We start from the raw sequence: 16,803 nt of genomic DNA, 5'->3' as shown, positions 1-16,803 counted from the left end.
TCCCCTGTGGATTGCACAGCAACCCCCAGCATATAATTACATATCTTAGAGACCCTAAATTGACCATTTTCAAATGCTAACAAACTCCCACAAGAAACTCCTGCCAGTTTCAATATGTCTGTCATTCACACAGACGGCATTGGGCAGGGGGTGCATACTGTGACACAATGCTGGCACTGCCCCTACAGTCTGAGGTGTGAACAATGCAGGGACTTAAAAGTTTGAACAGTGCAGGAAATTACATGTATAAACAATACAAGGGCCTACAGCCTGAATCTGAGGTGTGAACAATGCAGGGGGCCAGTTAATCACAGTACAGGTATAGGACCTGTTATCCAGAATTCTTGGAACCAAGGGTATTTCGGATAAGGGATCTCCATACCTTAAGTCTACTAAAAAAATCAATAAAACATGAATTAAACCCAATAGGATTGTTTTGCATCCAGTAAGGATTATTTATATCTTAGTTGGGATCAGTTACAATGTACTGTTTTATTACTACAGAGAAAAAGAAAATCAGTTTTAAAATTCTGAATTATTTGATAAAAATGGGAGACTGGCTTTCTGTAGTTCGGAAGCTTTCTGGATAATGGGTTTCCGGATCCCATACCTGTACTGATACCATTTAAAGCTTACACAAAGGTAAGCAATCACAGCAGCCAGACAGGTGGGGGGGCACACAGAGGGGGTTTGGGCTGCCAGCTGGACAGCACTGATATAGTTGACTATTTAACTCTTATTCACTGAATATTTTGTTTTATGGTTTTTTTAAAATATCAGAGAAAAATCAGACAGTAAAGAAACATAGCATATAATTTCATTGTGACATAATTTAAATTGATAGTATTTATGATCTCTTATGAGCTCAGTGTATTGTAATTACCGGATCATTTGTTGAAGCATTTATGGCTTCACTCTTAACTAATGGTGAATTGGAAGTAAAACATTAAAAATCCAATTTACACATATTACAATGGTTTAAATGTTTTAAAGCCATAAATATATATACTTGAGATATATAAATAGACAGTGGCCTTTAGGAGCAGCTCCGCAGAAATATTATCTCATAACTTGGAATAAGAGGTAAATATAGAACCTATAGCTAAGTATCCAGCTTAAAGGCAACAAGATTTGGAAGGTTTTTGAAAGTGATTTATGAAGGAATGATTGACGTGTGACAAGATGTGGAAGATTAAATAAGAATGGCAGCTAGAAGTTGAGAGATTTGTTGCAGTTTGCTCAAGTAAACTATATACAAAATCAGGCAGAAGTAGTTCTTTGTCACATATTGTAGATGTGCTGCCACCAAAATGGAATTTCAAGCTAAACCGCAACAGATATCAAAGAACATTAACAATATATTTTCAATTCAAACACTCAGAAAAGGAATATTATTTGCACATAAAATGTTGTGTCTTAATCTGACTACTGTAAAGGATAGATATATTTACTGTATATTAAATCCTATCTTTATATAAAATCTTAATTATCAGTTCAAAACTTCACTCTTTGCATTATGGTAACATAGTAATATAGGTTGAAAAAAGACCATCCATTTCAACCTTTAAGTCTAAAACAAATTAGTGACCAAATTTTTGACCCAACGTCACCAGATTTTCTTCATAACTGAGACTTTCTATAGCCTTTAGTTGTATTCCTTTGGACTCTCTTTAATTCAATAATATCTCATATGGGAATTGGAGACCAAAACTACATGGCATATTCTAGATCGGGCCTCATTGCCTTGTAAAGAGAGAATGGGCCTCTCCTCCCGCAAATCTATACCCTTTTTATACAGCTCAAAACCTTATTTGTACATGCAGCTGCTGACTGGCATTGCTTGCTACAGCTAAATTATATTATATTATATTATATTAATTAGATTATATTAATTATAATTATATTGATCATTAAATATGTTATTGGGGTGTTAAATAATGGTGGCCAGATCCACACCAGTAAATATCTCCCCAAAGTACTCTCCACTAGTAGCTATGTGTCATTTTTTAGTGAGTTAAGTGGCAAATAATTTGTGCAGAATTTTATTGCAATCTGAGTAGAAAGGAACTGGGAGTCTTTTGTATACCTAATGCTTGTGCATTTTTGAGTAGCTTTTTATGAATAAATATGCCACGGTTGAACAATTCTGTACTGTATTTATTACACACATACTGAGCTGCCAATATTAATAAAACCCTGTCATTTTACTAACCAGGCTTCTGCTGCAGGTGCTAGTTTTTTTGTGGAATAAAGGTGAAAAAACTGAATGAGAAATGTATTAGTAATGATATGAGCAGTGAACTCTGGAAACCCCACACCAATCTCAACTTATAGTTGCTTTTGGATAGAAGACATTTTTATATCTGCAACTGCCTGAAAATTATTTCTCTTTATAACAGTTCTAAATGGCCTTACCTAGCAACTACATTCTGTAGAGAGCTGGCTTTCTCAAAAAATAACCATATTTTAGGGCATTATATTTGAAGAGGTATGGTTTGTCCTTCTTTAAGTAATATATAAAACATGCTGCAATACTTTTTTCTTGTTATGTAATGGGCAATTATTAATTCTGTAGTGATTTTTGGTTCCTGAGAACCACTGGACCTGAATTAATTCTAGGTTGATGGACACAAGCATGATGAAAGTCACATTCAGCCTATCTACTGTACTGTGGCCACATTTTGCCAGCATTAGGAACCATCGTTATGTGCTATGATGAATGTTCTAGTTCAGTGCTGTCCAACTTCTGTTGTACCGAGGGCCGGAATTTTTCCGACCTACGTGGTGGAGGGCCGATAATGGAAGCCAGTTTTGACCACTCCCCTTTTTTAAACCGCACCCACTTGAAACCACACCCATGTTATCACATGACCATACCCATATTAATGGTTGTAGTACAGCAAAAACCTGCCATACTCTGCCTGCCCTACCCTGCCTGTGTGTGCCATACTCTGCCTTCCCTACCCTGCCTGTGTGTGCCATACTTTGCCTTCCCTACCCTGCCTGTGTGTGCCATACTCTGCTTTCCCTACCCTGCATGTGTGTGCCATACTCTGCCTTCCCTACCCTGCCTGTGTGTGCCATACTCTGCCTGCCCTACCCTGCCTGTGTGTGCCATACTCTGCTTGCCCTATGATGCCTGTGTGTATGGCACACACAGGCAGCCTACAGTGACACAATGCTGGCACTGCTCCTACAGTCTGCACAGTCTGCACAATAACTATATATTAAAAAACTTTTTAATTGCAGTACCACCTCAGTATATGTTCTTTTTGTAGTGTGCAGGGATTATTTGTGGGTTTCTACTGCTCCTGAGGTGTGAACAGGGGAACAATGGGGGTGATTACAGCTCCTACAGTCTGCACAGTCTGCACAATAACTATATATTAAAAAACTTTTTAATTGCAGTACCACCTCAGTATATGTTCTTTTTGTAGTGTGCAGGGATTATTTGTGGGTTTCTACTGCTCCTGAGGTGTGAACAGGGGAACAATGGGGGTGATTACAGCCTGAGCCTGAGGTGTGAACACTGCAGGGGGTAAACAATGCATAGATTAAAAGGTGTGAACAACACAGGGAATTACATATTTAAACAATACAGCCTGATTACAGCCTGAATCTGAGGTGAGAACCATGCAGGGGGGGCAGTTAATCACAGTAGTGATACCATTTAAAGCTTACACAAGAGTAAGCCATCAAAGCAGCCAGACAGGTGGGGGGCCACACAGAGGGGGGTCGCGGGCCGCATGCGGCCCGCGGGCCGCCAGTTGGACAGCACTGTTCTAGTTAATAACTTTGACAACCTTGTCTGTGCTTTCTGAGGCTGGTCATTTTATAACAAGCCTTTATCCATTTGTTAGGAATCCACTTATGGCTATCATGGTAACTCGTATTATTCCATGCTCACCTAAGCATTTTATGCACTGGCCTCAAATTTGGCGTTGTGCACAGACAAACATGTTTGCTTTAGCTCTTCAACCCCCCCAAAGAAAATGTTTGTTTAGCATCTCTGGATATTCTCCTTAAAATGTGTAAAATATGTACACTGGTATGAATAATATGCATTATCCCTGCAGGATATAATTTGTTTTTGCTCTGTCCCTGACAGGTTTATTGTCAATTCACTATTTCAGTATCCCCATTGGTTTAGAGTTCATTGCTAACAGCAGTACATGGATTAAATGATGAATGATAAAACACACATTGAATCAAACCTTTCAGGGATGCTGGTTAGGCATTGTAATAGATTTTTCTCTCAGTTCTCTCTTTGCCTTCGGTTTTCTCTGACCTGGTACCACAGTGTGTTGTTTCTTCTCAGCAATACCAAAACTCTCATCAGAACCAACACATTGTGGCTGACAATTTGTGCTCATGGGATGACTCTACTATATGAATTAATTTTAAAAGCTAAATCAATCACACTTTTGAGTGATACGTAGCAATAATGGGGGCATCGGTCAGAGCTACAAAGTACAAGGTAGGAGCCTGCCAGTGCGGACAAGTGAGTAAGTGAGAGACACTGTAATGAAATAACTCAAGAGATCATGGCAGACTTACTTTGGGAATCAGGTTTCTCTGATATATCAGAATGCATGTTAAGCTTCTTTTTTGTGGCTTCATAATACTCTGAGATTGACTAGTTAAAGGAAATCTTATATGGTATTCCACTGCATAAAAAGTAATTTTTGGGTATATATTTTAAACTGATTTATCTCTAGTGGATCTCTGGTCAGGCACAGTTAGTGCCCTATCAGTTTATAAATGACAACCTATTTCTCCCTTTTTCTTCTTTAGTTGGCCGCCTACTGATTGAATTCAGCTCTCTTATGAGCATGGAGCGAGTTCAGAGGGAAAATCCTGATGTGACAGAAGGTGGGAGGTACACACCACCTGACTGCCAGCCCAAAGAAAAGGTGGCTATTATCATTCCTTTCAGACACAGAGAACACCACCTTAAATATTGGCTTCATTACCTGCACCCTATATTGCGACGCCAGAAAGTTGCATATGGAATTTACATTATCAATCAGGTGAGTGTGCCAATTGTTGTCAGGCATCAAACATCACTTTTATACCATTTCATTTAGTTAATTCATATGTTACAGGGGAAAACAAATCTGTTTTAAGCGCTATAAATTTTCTCCTTCCTTTAAAAGTATCCATACAGCTCCCTGTGCACCATTTCTATTACTAATACACGTGTGGGAGATATTATCCAGAATGCTTGGTATCTAGGGGTTTCCAGAGAAGAAGTCTTTCCATGTTTTGGATCTCCATACCTTTAAAGAACAAGGAAAGCTTTTTTTTCATACATTCCCCATATCATACATACTCCTTTGCTGTACTCCATTGCTCAATAGTGCCTCCTTCACCTGCTTGACACTTCTGAAACTTTTTTCACTACACTGTAGTAGATGCCGCTGTGTTTCCTTGTCCCTCGTCATCAATATGGTGGACGTGCTGTTACTGCACATGTGCCACAATTGTCCAGCCTGCTGATCCCCAGCTTATAACCAAAGTATAAACTCACCACTGGACAACGCTAACACATTGCAGGGAGCTTTCCTTTCCCGCGTTGCTATTGCAACCCGGCACTACCTATGCCATTGGCATTGGCCTTGTTTTCAACATCGGTAGACTCAACAACCTGGATTGCATACCATGGTGACGCATTAATCCTCTCGAACTATTGTGCGTCAACATCCTCTGCTATTTCATCAATTCGTATAGTTATGGTGCTGGCCGAAAGAGGAACACACGCCACCTTTTGAACTGCAGCCTCTCCTAAAAGTTCACGGCAAATGTCCTTAGCAGCAATGCAAGGTGCTTGGTCTCCATGTGACAAAGCAGTTTTGAAGGTTTCATTGCTTCATTGGATAGCCATTCACCACATAATATACAGAGTGGGAATGGAGAATGTGAATCACCTGTTGCAATGAACCACTTTTTAAGTAAAACTCTTGGTACTTTCTTTTAAATGCAGCTTTTTTTTTGGGGTCTTCTGCTGTCTCTTTATTGGGTCTTCCCCCTTTTCAAAGAGGCTCTGCAGTGACATTTGTTTACTCATTTTTGTGTCTGTAGTGATGCAGGGTTCACCTGGCACAGGGCAAATATATCTTTGCCTAGCTAGCCCTAGCAGGGCTTGCAGACAGTTAAGTTGATAGGAGATCTCACAGTGGGACACTAACCCCCAGTGTGTCGCAGTGTCAGCCATCTATTGCACGCTTCACGTGATCCATGTCATTATTTACACGCCACGTTCATTCGTGTCATTATGCCTGCACCATGTGCATTTGTGCTGTTATGTGCGTAACACGTTCACTTGCGTCGTTACACTTGCCGCGTTTATGCGCGCATCAGTTCTCGCAACGCCACAGCCGGGATCAGAGGCGGCCCGGTATGAAGCAGCCCACGGCCCTCCACTGGTCCACGGCCCGGCGGTTGGGGACCCCTGCTCTAGAGCAGGGCTGTCCAACTGGAGCCCCACAGACTCGATGCATTATTATGGCTCCCAATCTGCTATATAGACTTTACTATATAACATCATTTTAATTCAGTTTGGCCATCCAACGTGCTTTATAACATATAATTGGCCCACTACTTCATTACTTGGACAGCACTTCTGGCATGCGCTGTCACTTCCTGCTTACTGACAGTAGAAAGGGTTAAAAAGACTGTTGAGTGGTCACTTTTATATTTTAAGAAACTGGGCAGTTAAAAAACATATGATACTGATCATAATAATAATACCCTATATTGAGAGAGCAGGGCCTGTCCCATTTCAGAATCACAGTCATGCCTCTTATAGCTTCTTTAGTCTGTTTGCAACTATGACCCCTACAGCTGCTACGCTGTCCTTTGATAACCAAGAAGTAACAGTAATTTGCTAGCTTGAAAATCCATAATGGAGATAGATTAGTTTTGATATAATGACCTTCCAAAGATCTTATCACATGGTTAGAAGACTCTTCTGACATAAAAAAGTTATGTACACGCCCTCACAATGTTTTATTTATATTTGTGCCCATAGTTGTTTTAACATATAAATAAACATAAGTCCCCTCTTTTGCTTTAACCCATGTCTAAAAAGATTGATTTAAGGTTGTGGGGGAATAGGGGTCAGTCAATTAGTAGCCTAGTGGGTCACATATTAACATTTATGGACCCTTTAGCTGTGGGGTAATAAATAAAATTAATGCATCCATCCCTACTCCCTTATGACCCCTTGGTGGGTGTATTGCCATCTTTTGCTAAAAACATCCATCCTCCTTATTTTGGTTTGGGTAGGAACCCTATCAAGTTGCCTCGCTTGTGGGTGCCCTAATCTGTATAGCATTTTGATTCTGGAACACAGTGAGCCAGGTTAGCAATCTAACTAGAATTCTAACCACAGAACCTAAATAAAAGACTCTTTATGCAGCGTGGTAATCTCTGTATATCACTGCTGCTTCTAATGGAATCTAATGACTCTCAATTTACAATGTATTGGTGCTGCATGAAATGTAATTGAATTACACCCTCTGTATGATGCATTTTATACTTTAGCATACAACTCATGAACAATCCTCAGGTCTGTTTGGCCAGAAATATATTTAAAGTAAAGTCATGCAGTGATTCTGTTGTATCTGCCAATGTTGGAAATCATTCTTGCATTCTTTTCTGCCATCTGAAGAGCACTCCATGATGTATTAATGCATTCTGAGAAAAAAAAGGAATATATGCTTTGCCTGAGAGCATATGGTTTAATCAGGGACTCAGTAGGCTTTCCTGCTTCTGCATAGGTGGGATAATTAAAGGTTGTCACTTTGATTTACACACCTCTGCTGTGGCTGGGAAACCTTTAAGTCTTTCCCAGTGGCACAACATAAGCTCTTTAGTAAAGAAATACTGTCTAATTTACAAAAGTAAATTTAAAAAGAGGTTTTTATTGCATTGCGTTTGGCATACCTGTATAGATATACTGTATAGAATGGTGGCCAGGTCACATGAAGATAGAATTAAATAGAAAGTCAGTTAACCCTTAAAAGGTTTTATGCATTTTGACTGCTAAGACACAGGGTTTCTATATCATTGGGGACAGAAGACTGGCAGCAGGCAGGTGAAGCATGGACAACTGCAACTATAGTTGTGCAAAATGTACGCCTTATTTCCCCACATCATAAAAGAATATATTTGACTGCTGACCTAGTCATGGAATCTATTCCTGAAAAAACCCTTCTACCTTTGGCAGTTCATATAGGCTTTCTCTGATTTAATGCATAGCTCTTGAGGATAATCCAGGGTGGTGCATTAAAGGAACAGTAACACCAAAAAATGAAAGTGTATAAAAGTAACTAAAATATAATGTGCTGCTGCCCTGCACTGGTAAAAGTTGTGTGTTTGCTTCAGAAAGTCTACTATAGTTTATATAAATAAGCTGCTATGTAGCCATGGAGGCAGCCATTCAAAGGAGAAAAGGCACAGGCACATAGCAGATAACAGATAAAACACTATTGTATTCTACAGAACTTATCTGTTATCTGCAATGCAACCTGTGCCTTTTCTCCTTTTTTCCAGCTTGAATGGCTGCCCCCGTGGCTACACAGCAGCTTATTTTATAAATTATAGTAGTGTTACTGTAGCAAACACACCAGTTTTACCAGTGCAGGGCAACAGTGCATTATATTTTTATTACTTTAAAGCTCTTTCATATTTTGGTGTTACTGTTCCTTTAAAACTGTACAAAATCTAGCTGTCAAGCCATTTCTTTTGTAGCTTCCTCCTAGCTTCTTTGGTCATGATAGGGCTGGGCTGCATTCTGCATAGCGTGGTACTAAATTTGTCATGCACATTGTCACCTCCAAATAAATTTGACATAGCTGCCTTTAGTAGACAACAGATTAAAGGACATATATTAAAATGTATGCTTTAAGGTGGTTAAGATGTAGTAAAGTTTAAATGCAACCAGAGTGTAATATATGCATCCTTGTTAATTGCATTTTTAGCAAATGTTGCCAAATCATCAGATGATCTGGGAACCTGTCCAACTGCTTGCTACGCATTGCTTAAGTACAGGGCACTCCTGTGCTGCTAGATAAGCCTTGCAGGGTTTGTGGGCCAGAATTCTTTTTTTTAAAAGACAAGGAAAGTGCAATATAGTCGCAAACCTTGGACCTTGGGCCAATAATCCTCCACCATGACAACTGCACTGTCCCAGGATAATTTTCCTATGAGCACCACTCCTCCATAGTCTGTCCTCTCCCTGCAGCACTTTGCGACCATGAGCATGTACTGTATAGTAAAAGTTTTGATTTTACTATATTTTTACTTTGCATGCTGCAGTTTTCATTTATATGATACTGGACATGCCCCTTTTCTGGAGAGCTGCAGGGAAATGGCAGCAATGCTTACAGGAAAAGTCCTTCAAGCTAGTGTGGTTTTGAACTGTATTCACTGAAGGGTGTATAACAAATTCCTTGTTTAATGGTGGCATAAATTGTTTGTAAGATTAACACAGCATTGTTATAATAACAATATGCACTGAGCCACACAAATGTTATTCTTGTGTTTAATTAGCAAGTCTATAAAAAAAAATTGTCGCAGCCCCTATAAGAACTGCAAGCTGCCAAATCAAGATGAGAGTTAACAAAATAATGGGTAAAATGAATTAGTAGAGCTATAAATAGTAAACACAAGTATATTAAACTGAGCACTGAAGAAAAATGGATACTAGCATCTATTCTAATAACATTAAGGATAGCAAAGCCACATAAGGCTGTTCTGTTAGATGAATGCAATCCATCAATATTGTTTTTTTTTTTTAATCTAGTTCTTTGTAGAAGTTATGGTAAACAACCTTTTTGGTTTTTTTTAACAGTTTAATACCATTACTATGCAGTACCCCTCAATCCTGTGAGCAGTAAGCCTCAGTGCAAGTAAGGAACCTCCATTTCTGGCTAGTAATGGTCAGTGCAGTGATATTTTAGTGATGCCAGGAGAGGCATAACTCCCAGCCCAAACTGCCCCTGTTTCTTGAAGACACAGGGACACATTCATGAAAGTACGACTGGTTCGAATACAAAAGTTCGTATTTATCTTCATAGGTTACAATTTTGGTGTATTTTTTGCGACTTTTTCATACATTTACATGACTTTTTTCGTACTTTGTGTAAAAGTACGAAAGTTTCGGATTCATTCAAGCTTCGGTATCGTGACTTTCGTGAGTCCAGTGGGAGGCTTCCAAAATCATGCACAGAAGGATCAAAGCCAGAAAGGTTTTCCTGCATTTTACGATCGTTCAGATACGAAAAAAACATACTTTTCGACCATTCTACAATAAGATATGATCTTTTCATATTTTTAAATACAAATTTGTTGTACTGTAAAAAGCACGATACAAAAAAATCGTATTTGATACAATTGTTTTGTATTGTGCTTTTTAAAGGTACGAAAATCTGCCCCCCAGGAATTTTGTTGTGGCACGTCTATGGCATAGATGATTTTTTTTAGCTTAATTTTCATATAAAATCATAGCTCCGTTCCTTATTATTAATATCCTTTATTTATATAGATATGTTATGTAGCACTTTAAAAGATTGTCTATCAGTCACAAATGACCCAGTGGCACTAAGTCTATTTCAATCCTACATACACATGTTGTTTTTAGCCAGAACTTTGCCTGAATGTTTTTGGAAAGTGGGAGTACCTAAGGTAAAATCAAGCAGAGATGGAAAAAATGTACAAACTCTACAAAGGTGGAGTCTAAGTCTGCTTTAAATTTTATACCCTAGCACCACAGGGCAACAGTTTTAACCCCTGAGGTAGTGGGGAACAAATTACAGATAGAAAATTGCTGCTGGTTATATTAGTTCTCATGGGGCTCTTCATGTCATGTAAATATTACACTGAAAAAGCAGCAGCCGCATACACTGTATTTGCTATTCAGTTGAAGGATTTTTGATAGGAAGCCCAAGATTACTCCTAAAGTTTCCATTTACATGAAATACCCTCTGATCAGCTTTAAAAACCCAGTGGGTGTGGCTCACTCTGTAGGGTATTCCATGTAAATTGTAGGAGCTATCCTGGGCTTCCTTTCTGGAATTCCTTCTGCTTTGCATACACATGAGGACATCTCTCCTCAACCAAAATGCTTTTGTAGTGAATCCACTTCCCTGGGTCTATATATGCTAAATGGAAGGCTCTGCATTTCATTGGTGAGCCCTAATAAGTGCAAGAAGCAGTCTGCATTTGGAAATCTAATCAGCAAACTTCCCTGGTTGTGCTTTGAAAATTCAGTGGGTGAGGCTAAAGGTGGCCAGACTGTAAGGTCGCCAAGCGTGCAGATCTTCCCCTGATATGCCCACCTAATTTGATCATTTCTTCCCAGCGGACCAACAGAAAAATCAAACCTGTCTAAAGGACCAATATCGGCAGCGGAAATTGGCCCGTGTATGGCTACCTTAAGTCTATAAGGGTATTCCACCTAAATGAAAATTTTAGGACCATTCAGTAAAGACAGGTGTTTATTTGCTCTGGTTCCTACTGAGAGTACCATTGCAATCTAACTTGCCCGTATACCACAAACTGAATTTATCTGCTCCTAAAGATAAACTCAGATAAGAAATTTGATTCTTTATATGAAGGAAAAGAAAATAATGGTACTAACAACATTTCTGAAAAATCCATTGCAATTGAGCATCATTTAGCAAGAGACTTTATCACACTAACTTTTTTACCCATAATTCAATAAATATCCAAGTTAAAAATTGCATTAATTTTGTCACTTTGGTGGCACTTAGGAAGATATAACTGTAAGCGACATGTCTGTTTCCTAAAAAATGTTCCCCACTGCTTGTTATATTAGTGGCAACAAATTGCTTATGTACTGTGCAAACTTATTTATCATTGATATTGCAAGAGCTCTGCTAAATATTTATGTTCGAGAGCGAGATTTCGAATTGTGAGAAAATATATGATTATATTTTCCCTGTAAATCCTGACTTGTGTGCTCCCAGCAGAATGGCTGCTCATAAAAACTAATTTAGAACATATAAGGTTTTTGTTAGCAGCATGCCTTGCAGTCAGCAGATTGCATATCATTAGCACACTGCAAACTAATTATGAAGAACTAATGCCGTTTGTATAGAGTTGCTCAGTATTGGATTGTCTTTTATATAATTAGTTTTTGTTCAGGGTACACTGTTAAATATGTCAAACCTGCTGCAGAATATATATATATATATATATATAATCAGTCCTTGTAGTGTCTGCACTCCAAAGCTTATAGCTTTGCGGGGTGCATAGCCAAATTTTTTAAAGGATAAAACAATAGTGTTCACACCAACTTTAAAAATCTCAAATTCAACAAGTGGAAAAGTGCCCAATCCCCATCATCAAACCATTATACAATTTTTCCACTTGTTAAATTTTAGATTGTATTTAAAGTTGGTGTGAACACTATTGTTTTATCCTTTAAGGTCCTATTGAGGAACGAAACGTCGGATTCTTTTAAAACAATATGTCTTAAATAAAATTTTGAGAAATTTTAAGGGTATGCCGGCCAGGAAAGTCACTTTGGCATTTTACTGCCAATAGAGTCGCCACATTAGTGCCACATAGAACAATATATTTATTCTGCAGAAAGCATTGCCATACCTGAGTAAAGAGCCCTAGAAGCTTTCTCCATTTGCTTAAGACAGCAGCTGCCATTTTAAATAGCTTCCTGCTCCAGCTATATCCCTCATAGCTGAGATCACACATTCCGGAGGGAGTTCTTGGCATTCTTATGGGAGGGGTGAGCAGGAGAAGGGAGAGAGGAGAGTACTGCGCAGACTCTTGCCACAGGAATTAAGGATGTTTCTGAGAGAGGAAATCAGACACCTGAACAACATGTTTACAGAAACGGAGACCAGACATCCTGTGTTTCTTTTGATAGAGTGCAGTGTTTCTGTGAGTGCTTATGGCTGTATTTACATAGACCTTTCTGATAAAGCTTACTTAGTTTTTACCTTTCCTTCTCCTTTAAAGGACATGTAAACCCCAAACACAAAAATTTAATCAGTGAACAGCCTCTTTGAAATCTTTCAATACCTGCCACGCTGGTTGTCCAAAGGCTAATAGTAAGGCTGCAGTGTCCCCTTTATCACTTAGATTTCCTTCTCCTCCTCTAGCCCACTAGGCCCCCTCCCTTAGGAATTTGCTTTGGCTGTTGGCTTGTGGGCATGCTCAGTTGTTCTAAGCTCAGATTACTAAACACGCCCTCCAGTCTAGCAGCCAGTGAAGAGATGGCATTGCTGGTTTCCATAGAAACTGAGCTCTAGTTGTCTGCTTCAGTTTTTTTTCTCCTAACCTCCTGAGCTCAGCTCAAACAAAGCAGAACTTTTTTTAATCAGAGACAGTTGTGCCTGTGTGAGCCTGTATTCTTCACCCCTTTAAGCAAAACAGGGATTGTTTGTTCATATATTGTAATAAATTCAAGCTGGCCAACTATGTTAAAGTCATCCCTGGTTTGGCCAGTCCTACACTTCCGTTCATCTGATTTATTAAGAATTCTACTTCTTTATTATACATATTTCACAGGGACTAATTCATACCTGCAACTTGCTTTCCAAGGTTAAAACTCCCAAATAGTTGTCCATTTTATTGGCCACCGGTGGGATCACCCTACCATAACTACACCATGGAACTGTCATGGAATGCTCTTATATATGTGTATAAACACATCAAAGATTGTACAGGTATGGGACCTGTTATCCTTAATGCTTGGGACCTGGGGTTTTCCGGATAAGGGATCTTTCCATAATTTGGATCTCCATAACTTAAGTCTGCTAAAAATCATTTAAATATTGAATAAACCCAATAGAATTGTTTTGCCTACAATAAGGATTAATTATATCTTAGTTGGGATCAAGTACAAGGTTCTGTTTTATTATTACAGAAAAAAAGGAAATAATTTTTAAAAATTATTTGCTTATAAAGGAGTCTATGGGAGAAGGCCTTTCCGTAATTCATAACTTTCTGGATAATGGGTTTCCAGATAAGGGGTCCCATACCTGTACCTAGATAACATCTAATACTGATGTCTGCTTAACTTCTATGACTGAGGTTTAATGTATTGGACTGATATAAGGTAAGAAACACTAACGATCACTAATTGATCACTAATATGCATTTGTAATGGAGTTTAATAATTGTATTATATTGCAGGTCATATTATAAAGCTGGATAACAGTGATTTGTTTTTTTAAAAAAACAAGTAAAGGTGGTTTTTAACACAGTGTGGGAGTGTTTCTAAATGAGTGCAGGCCTGAAAGGGTGGTTACAAAATAATCCCATTCACTGGGATTCTGAATGTTTTATTGCCATAGGGTGATGGCACATAGGGATATTTGTTGAAGGGCAACAAACTCCCAAAAATGACTTGCCATAGGATAGCATTATGATTGCGCAGGTATAACTAGCACTCACGGTGATCTGGCTTAATTGTGGGAAAATATAGAGGGAGGTATTTTCCCACAATTAAGTGGGATCGCCACAAGAGCTAAATTTTACTTGCACCAATAATAATGTTAGAGAATTGCAAGTAATTTTTGGGAGTTTTGTTGCCGCGGTAACTGCAAAAAAACATTAATGTTGTCTCAGTAGGGTCGTCGTTAATGTAAAATTATTAACCCTGTCTGCACTGAAGTCTTTAAAAATGTTTATCAAGTGTAAATACAATTTCTGACATTTAGTTATAAATTAAATCTACTTCACTTGCATAAAAGTAAGGAACATGAGTTAAAAAGCACATCTAGTTTATTAATGATATACAGTAGTAAGTCTCTTTCCTTCCTAACAAAATAAACATTAGGGGAAAATGTCAGTTTTAATTAGTGAATTTACTGAATCCACAAATTAACTGATACTTCATTTACTTATTAAAATTAAAGCAAAATACCTTAAAAAATGCATAATTTCTAATAGTACAGACGTTACATAAAGTGATATTGACGCATTGCTATGAAAACTGATAGGAACTTATAAGTATTAATAGAAAAGTAAATGTAATTCTGTAGAAAAATGCCCATAAGCTGCCCCAGCCCAGTGGTGCCTGTTAGGATCACTAGAATGAGTTACGGGATCAGTTCTTTCATCGGCTGGGTTTGATGTGGTACAATCCTTCAATAGGCTTCACATTTCTACAGAAAGAACTTTGTGACTTTCCTTTCTAGTAATACTAATTTGTTCCTATTGATTTTTATAGGAACATGTCCGTATTAGTGTAAGATTCAGATCCTGTCCCTACAATTAAGCTGTGTTCCTATTGTGGCCATTATTATAAGTATAGCCCTTGTGTTCATTGATGGTTGGATATGTTCTCAAACACAACGCTGAACAAAGATGTTATGTGCAGCATTGCTGTTTTGAGTCAATATGTATATATTGTGTATATTAGGTGCAGGCAGTTGATACATGATATGCACTGAATCCACTTATTGTGTAATATAGATGTATGAAGTGTGCCTGTCATACAAGAAATTCATTCAATTTACCTTTCATTCACAGAAAGTCTGCATGCTGTGTCCCCATTCAGTGAGTGAATACTTTAACATTGTTTTATTTAGTACAGAGCTTATTCAAGTGCTATTAGTGCAGGTCTTAGAAATTTTCTTTGCCATTTTTGAACTTCAGTAGTGCCACTGAGATATTGTGTTCTCCTGCATGGAAGGTATAATGATAGAATTATCATTATTTAGAGTCAGCTGACTGTATCTGTGCCATGCACGCCATCAGAGCAGGGTGTATGAGGATAATTAGTCATCTACTCTACTGTATCACAAATTATTTAGAAAGAAACAGGATACAGAGGAGGGAAGGAGGTGGATGTCTACATAATGGGAAAATATATATTATTATAAGGTATATACTACAATCATTTATACTGCTTTTCTCTTTCTTTCTTTTTTTTCTTTTTTGTTAAATCTGTTATATGTATGAGTAGGAGATGGTTAGAGTAATACACAAGTCCTTTTTGTGGCTAAAATACAGAGTCAAAGTACATGTTGTGCTCCATTTGGAACTCAAGCTTCTACTGAAGATGTATTTGCATAAAGCAAACCAGATGCAGTCCTTGAAAATTTTTATTGAGATGCCAACAGATGTTTTGGGGGCTGCTTCTTTTCTAGCCAAAAAAAAAAGTTTGGTTAGGGACAGGAGGGATTTGTTTATACAGAGGGCTCCTCAGATTTTACTTCCAGTTTCAGATTTTGCCCTGTTTAGTGCAAGCATTATCAAAACTATATATATTTACTTACTAAAACAATACGCAAACCATCTGTTCAGCACAAGTCTTATTCACTGAACCCATGTTGAAAATTAAGGTAAACTGCTCCTTTAAAATGAATCATGAAATCAGTTTTCAGAGATGTAGGGTTTGGGTTGGTCTGTGATACAGTTTGTAGTCTGTCAGGGTTCAACTGTCAAATCTGTTTTATGCCACCTGTATGTCTTTTGTTTGCTGTAATTTATAGATCATTGGAACAGTAACATCAAAAAGTGAAAAGGTTTTCAAGTAATGTACTGTTGCCATGCCCTGGTAAAACTGGTGTGTTTGCTTCAGAAACACTACTATTGTTCATATAAAAAAGCTGCTTTTTATGGGCAGCCATTCACAGGCACAGGTTAAAGGAGAAGTAAAGGTAAAAACTAAGTAAGTCCCTTCTCCTGCTCCCTCCTCCCATAAGAATTTACTTCCCCTCCGATCAGTATTTGTGATCTGAGCTAACGGGGCTAGAGCTGCAGCACTGAAGCTTTTGAGACCAAGCTAAAATGGCAGCTGCTATC

At 38.2% G+C, this 16,803-nt stretch overlaps 1 protein-coding gene across 4 annotated transcripts in view; it reads left to right on the top strand.

Moving 5' to 3' along the window:
• Nucleotides 1-16,803, top strand: part of b4galt2 (UDP-Gal:betaGlcNAc beta 1,4- galactosyltransferase, polypeptide 2) — a 73,620-nt gene that overhangs the window by 38,128 nt on the left and 18,689 nt on the right. For all 4 annotated transcript variants that reach the window (XM_004913974.4, XM_004913973.4, XM_002931472.5 and 1 more), the window contains one exon: nucleotides 4,795-5,030. In XM_004913974.4, coding sequence (XP_004914031.2) covers nucleotides 4,795-5,030 — 236 coding nt within the window. The remainder of the gene's footprint in view (nucleotides 1-4,794; nucleotides 5,031-16,803) is intronic.

The sequence above is a fragment of the Xenopus tropicalis genome, chromosome 4 (assembly GCF_000004195.4).
Source record: "Xenopus tropicalis strain Nigerian chromosome 4, UCB_Xtro_10.0, whole genome shotgun sequence".
Classification (NCBI taxonomy): domain Eukaryota; kingdom Metazoa; phylum Chordata; class Amphibia; order Anura; family Pipidae; genus Xenopus; species Xenopus tropicalis.
The sequence above is the reverse complement of the archived record's forward strand: the minus strand, read 5'-3'. Positions and strand labels throughout refer to the sequence as shown.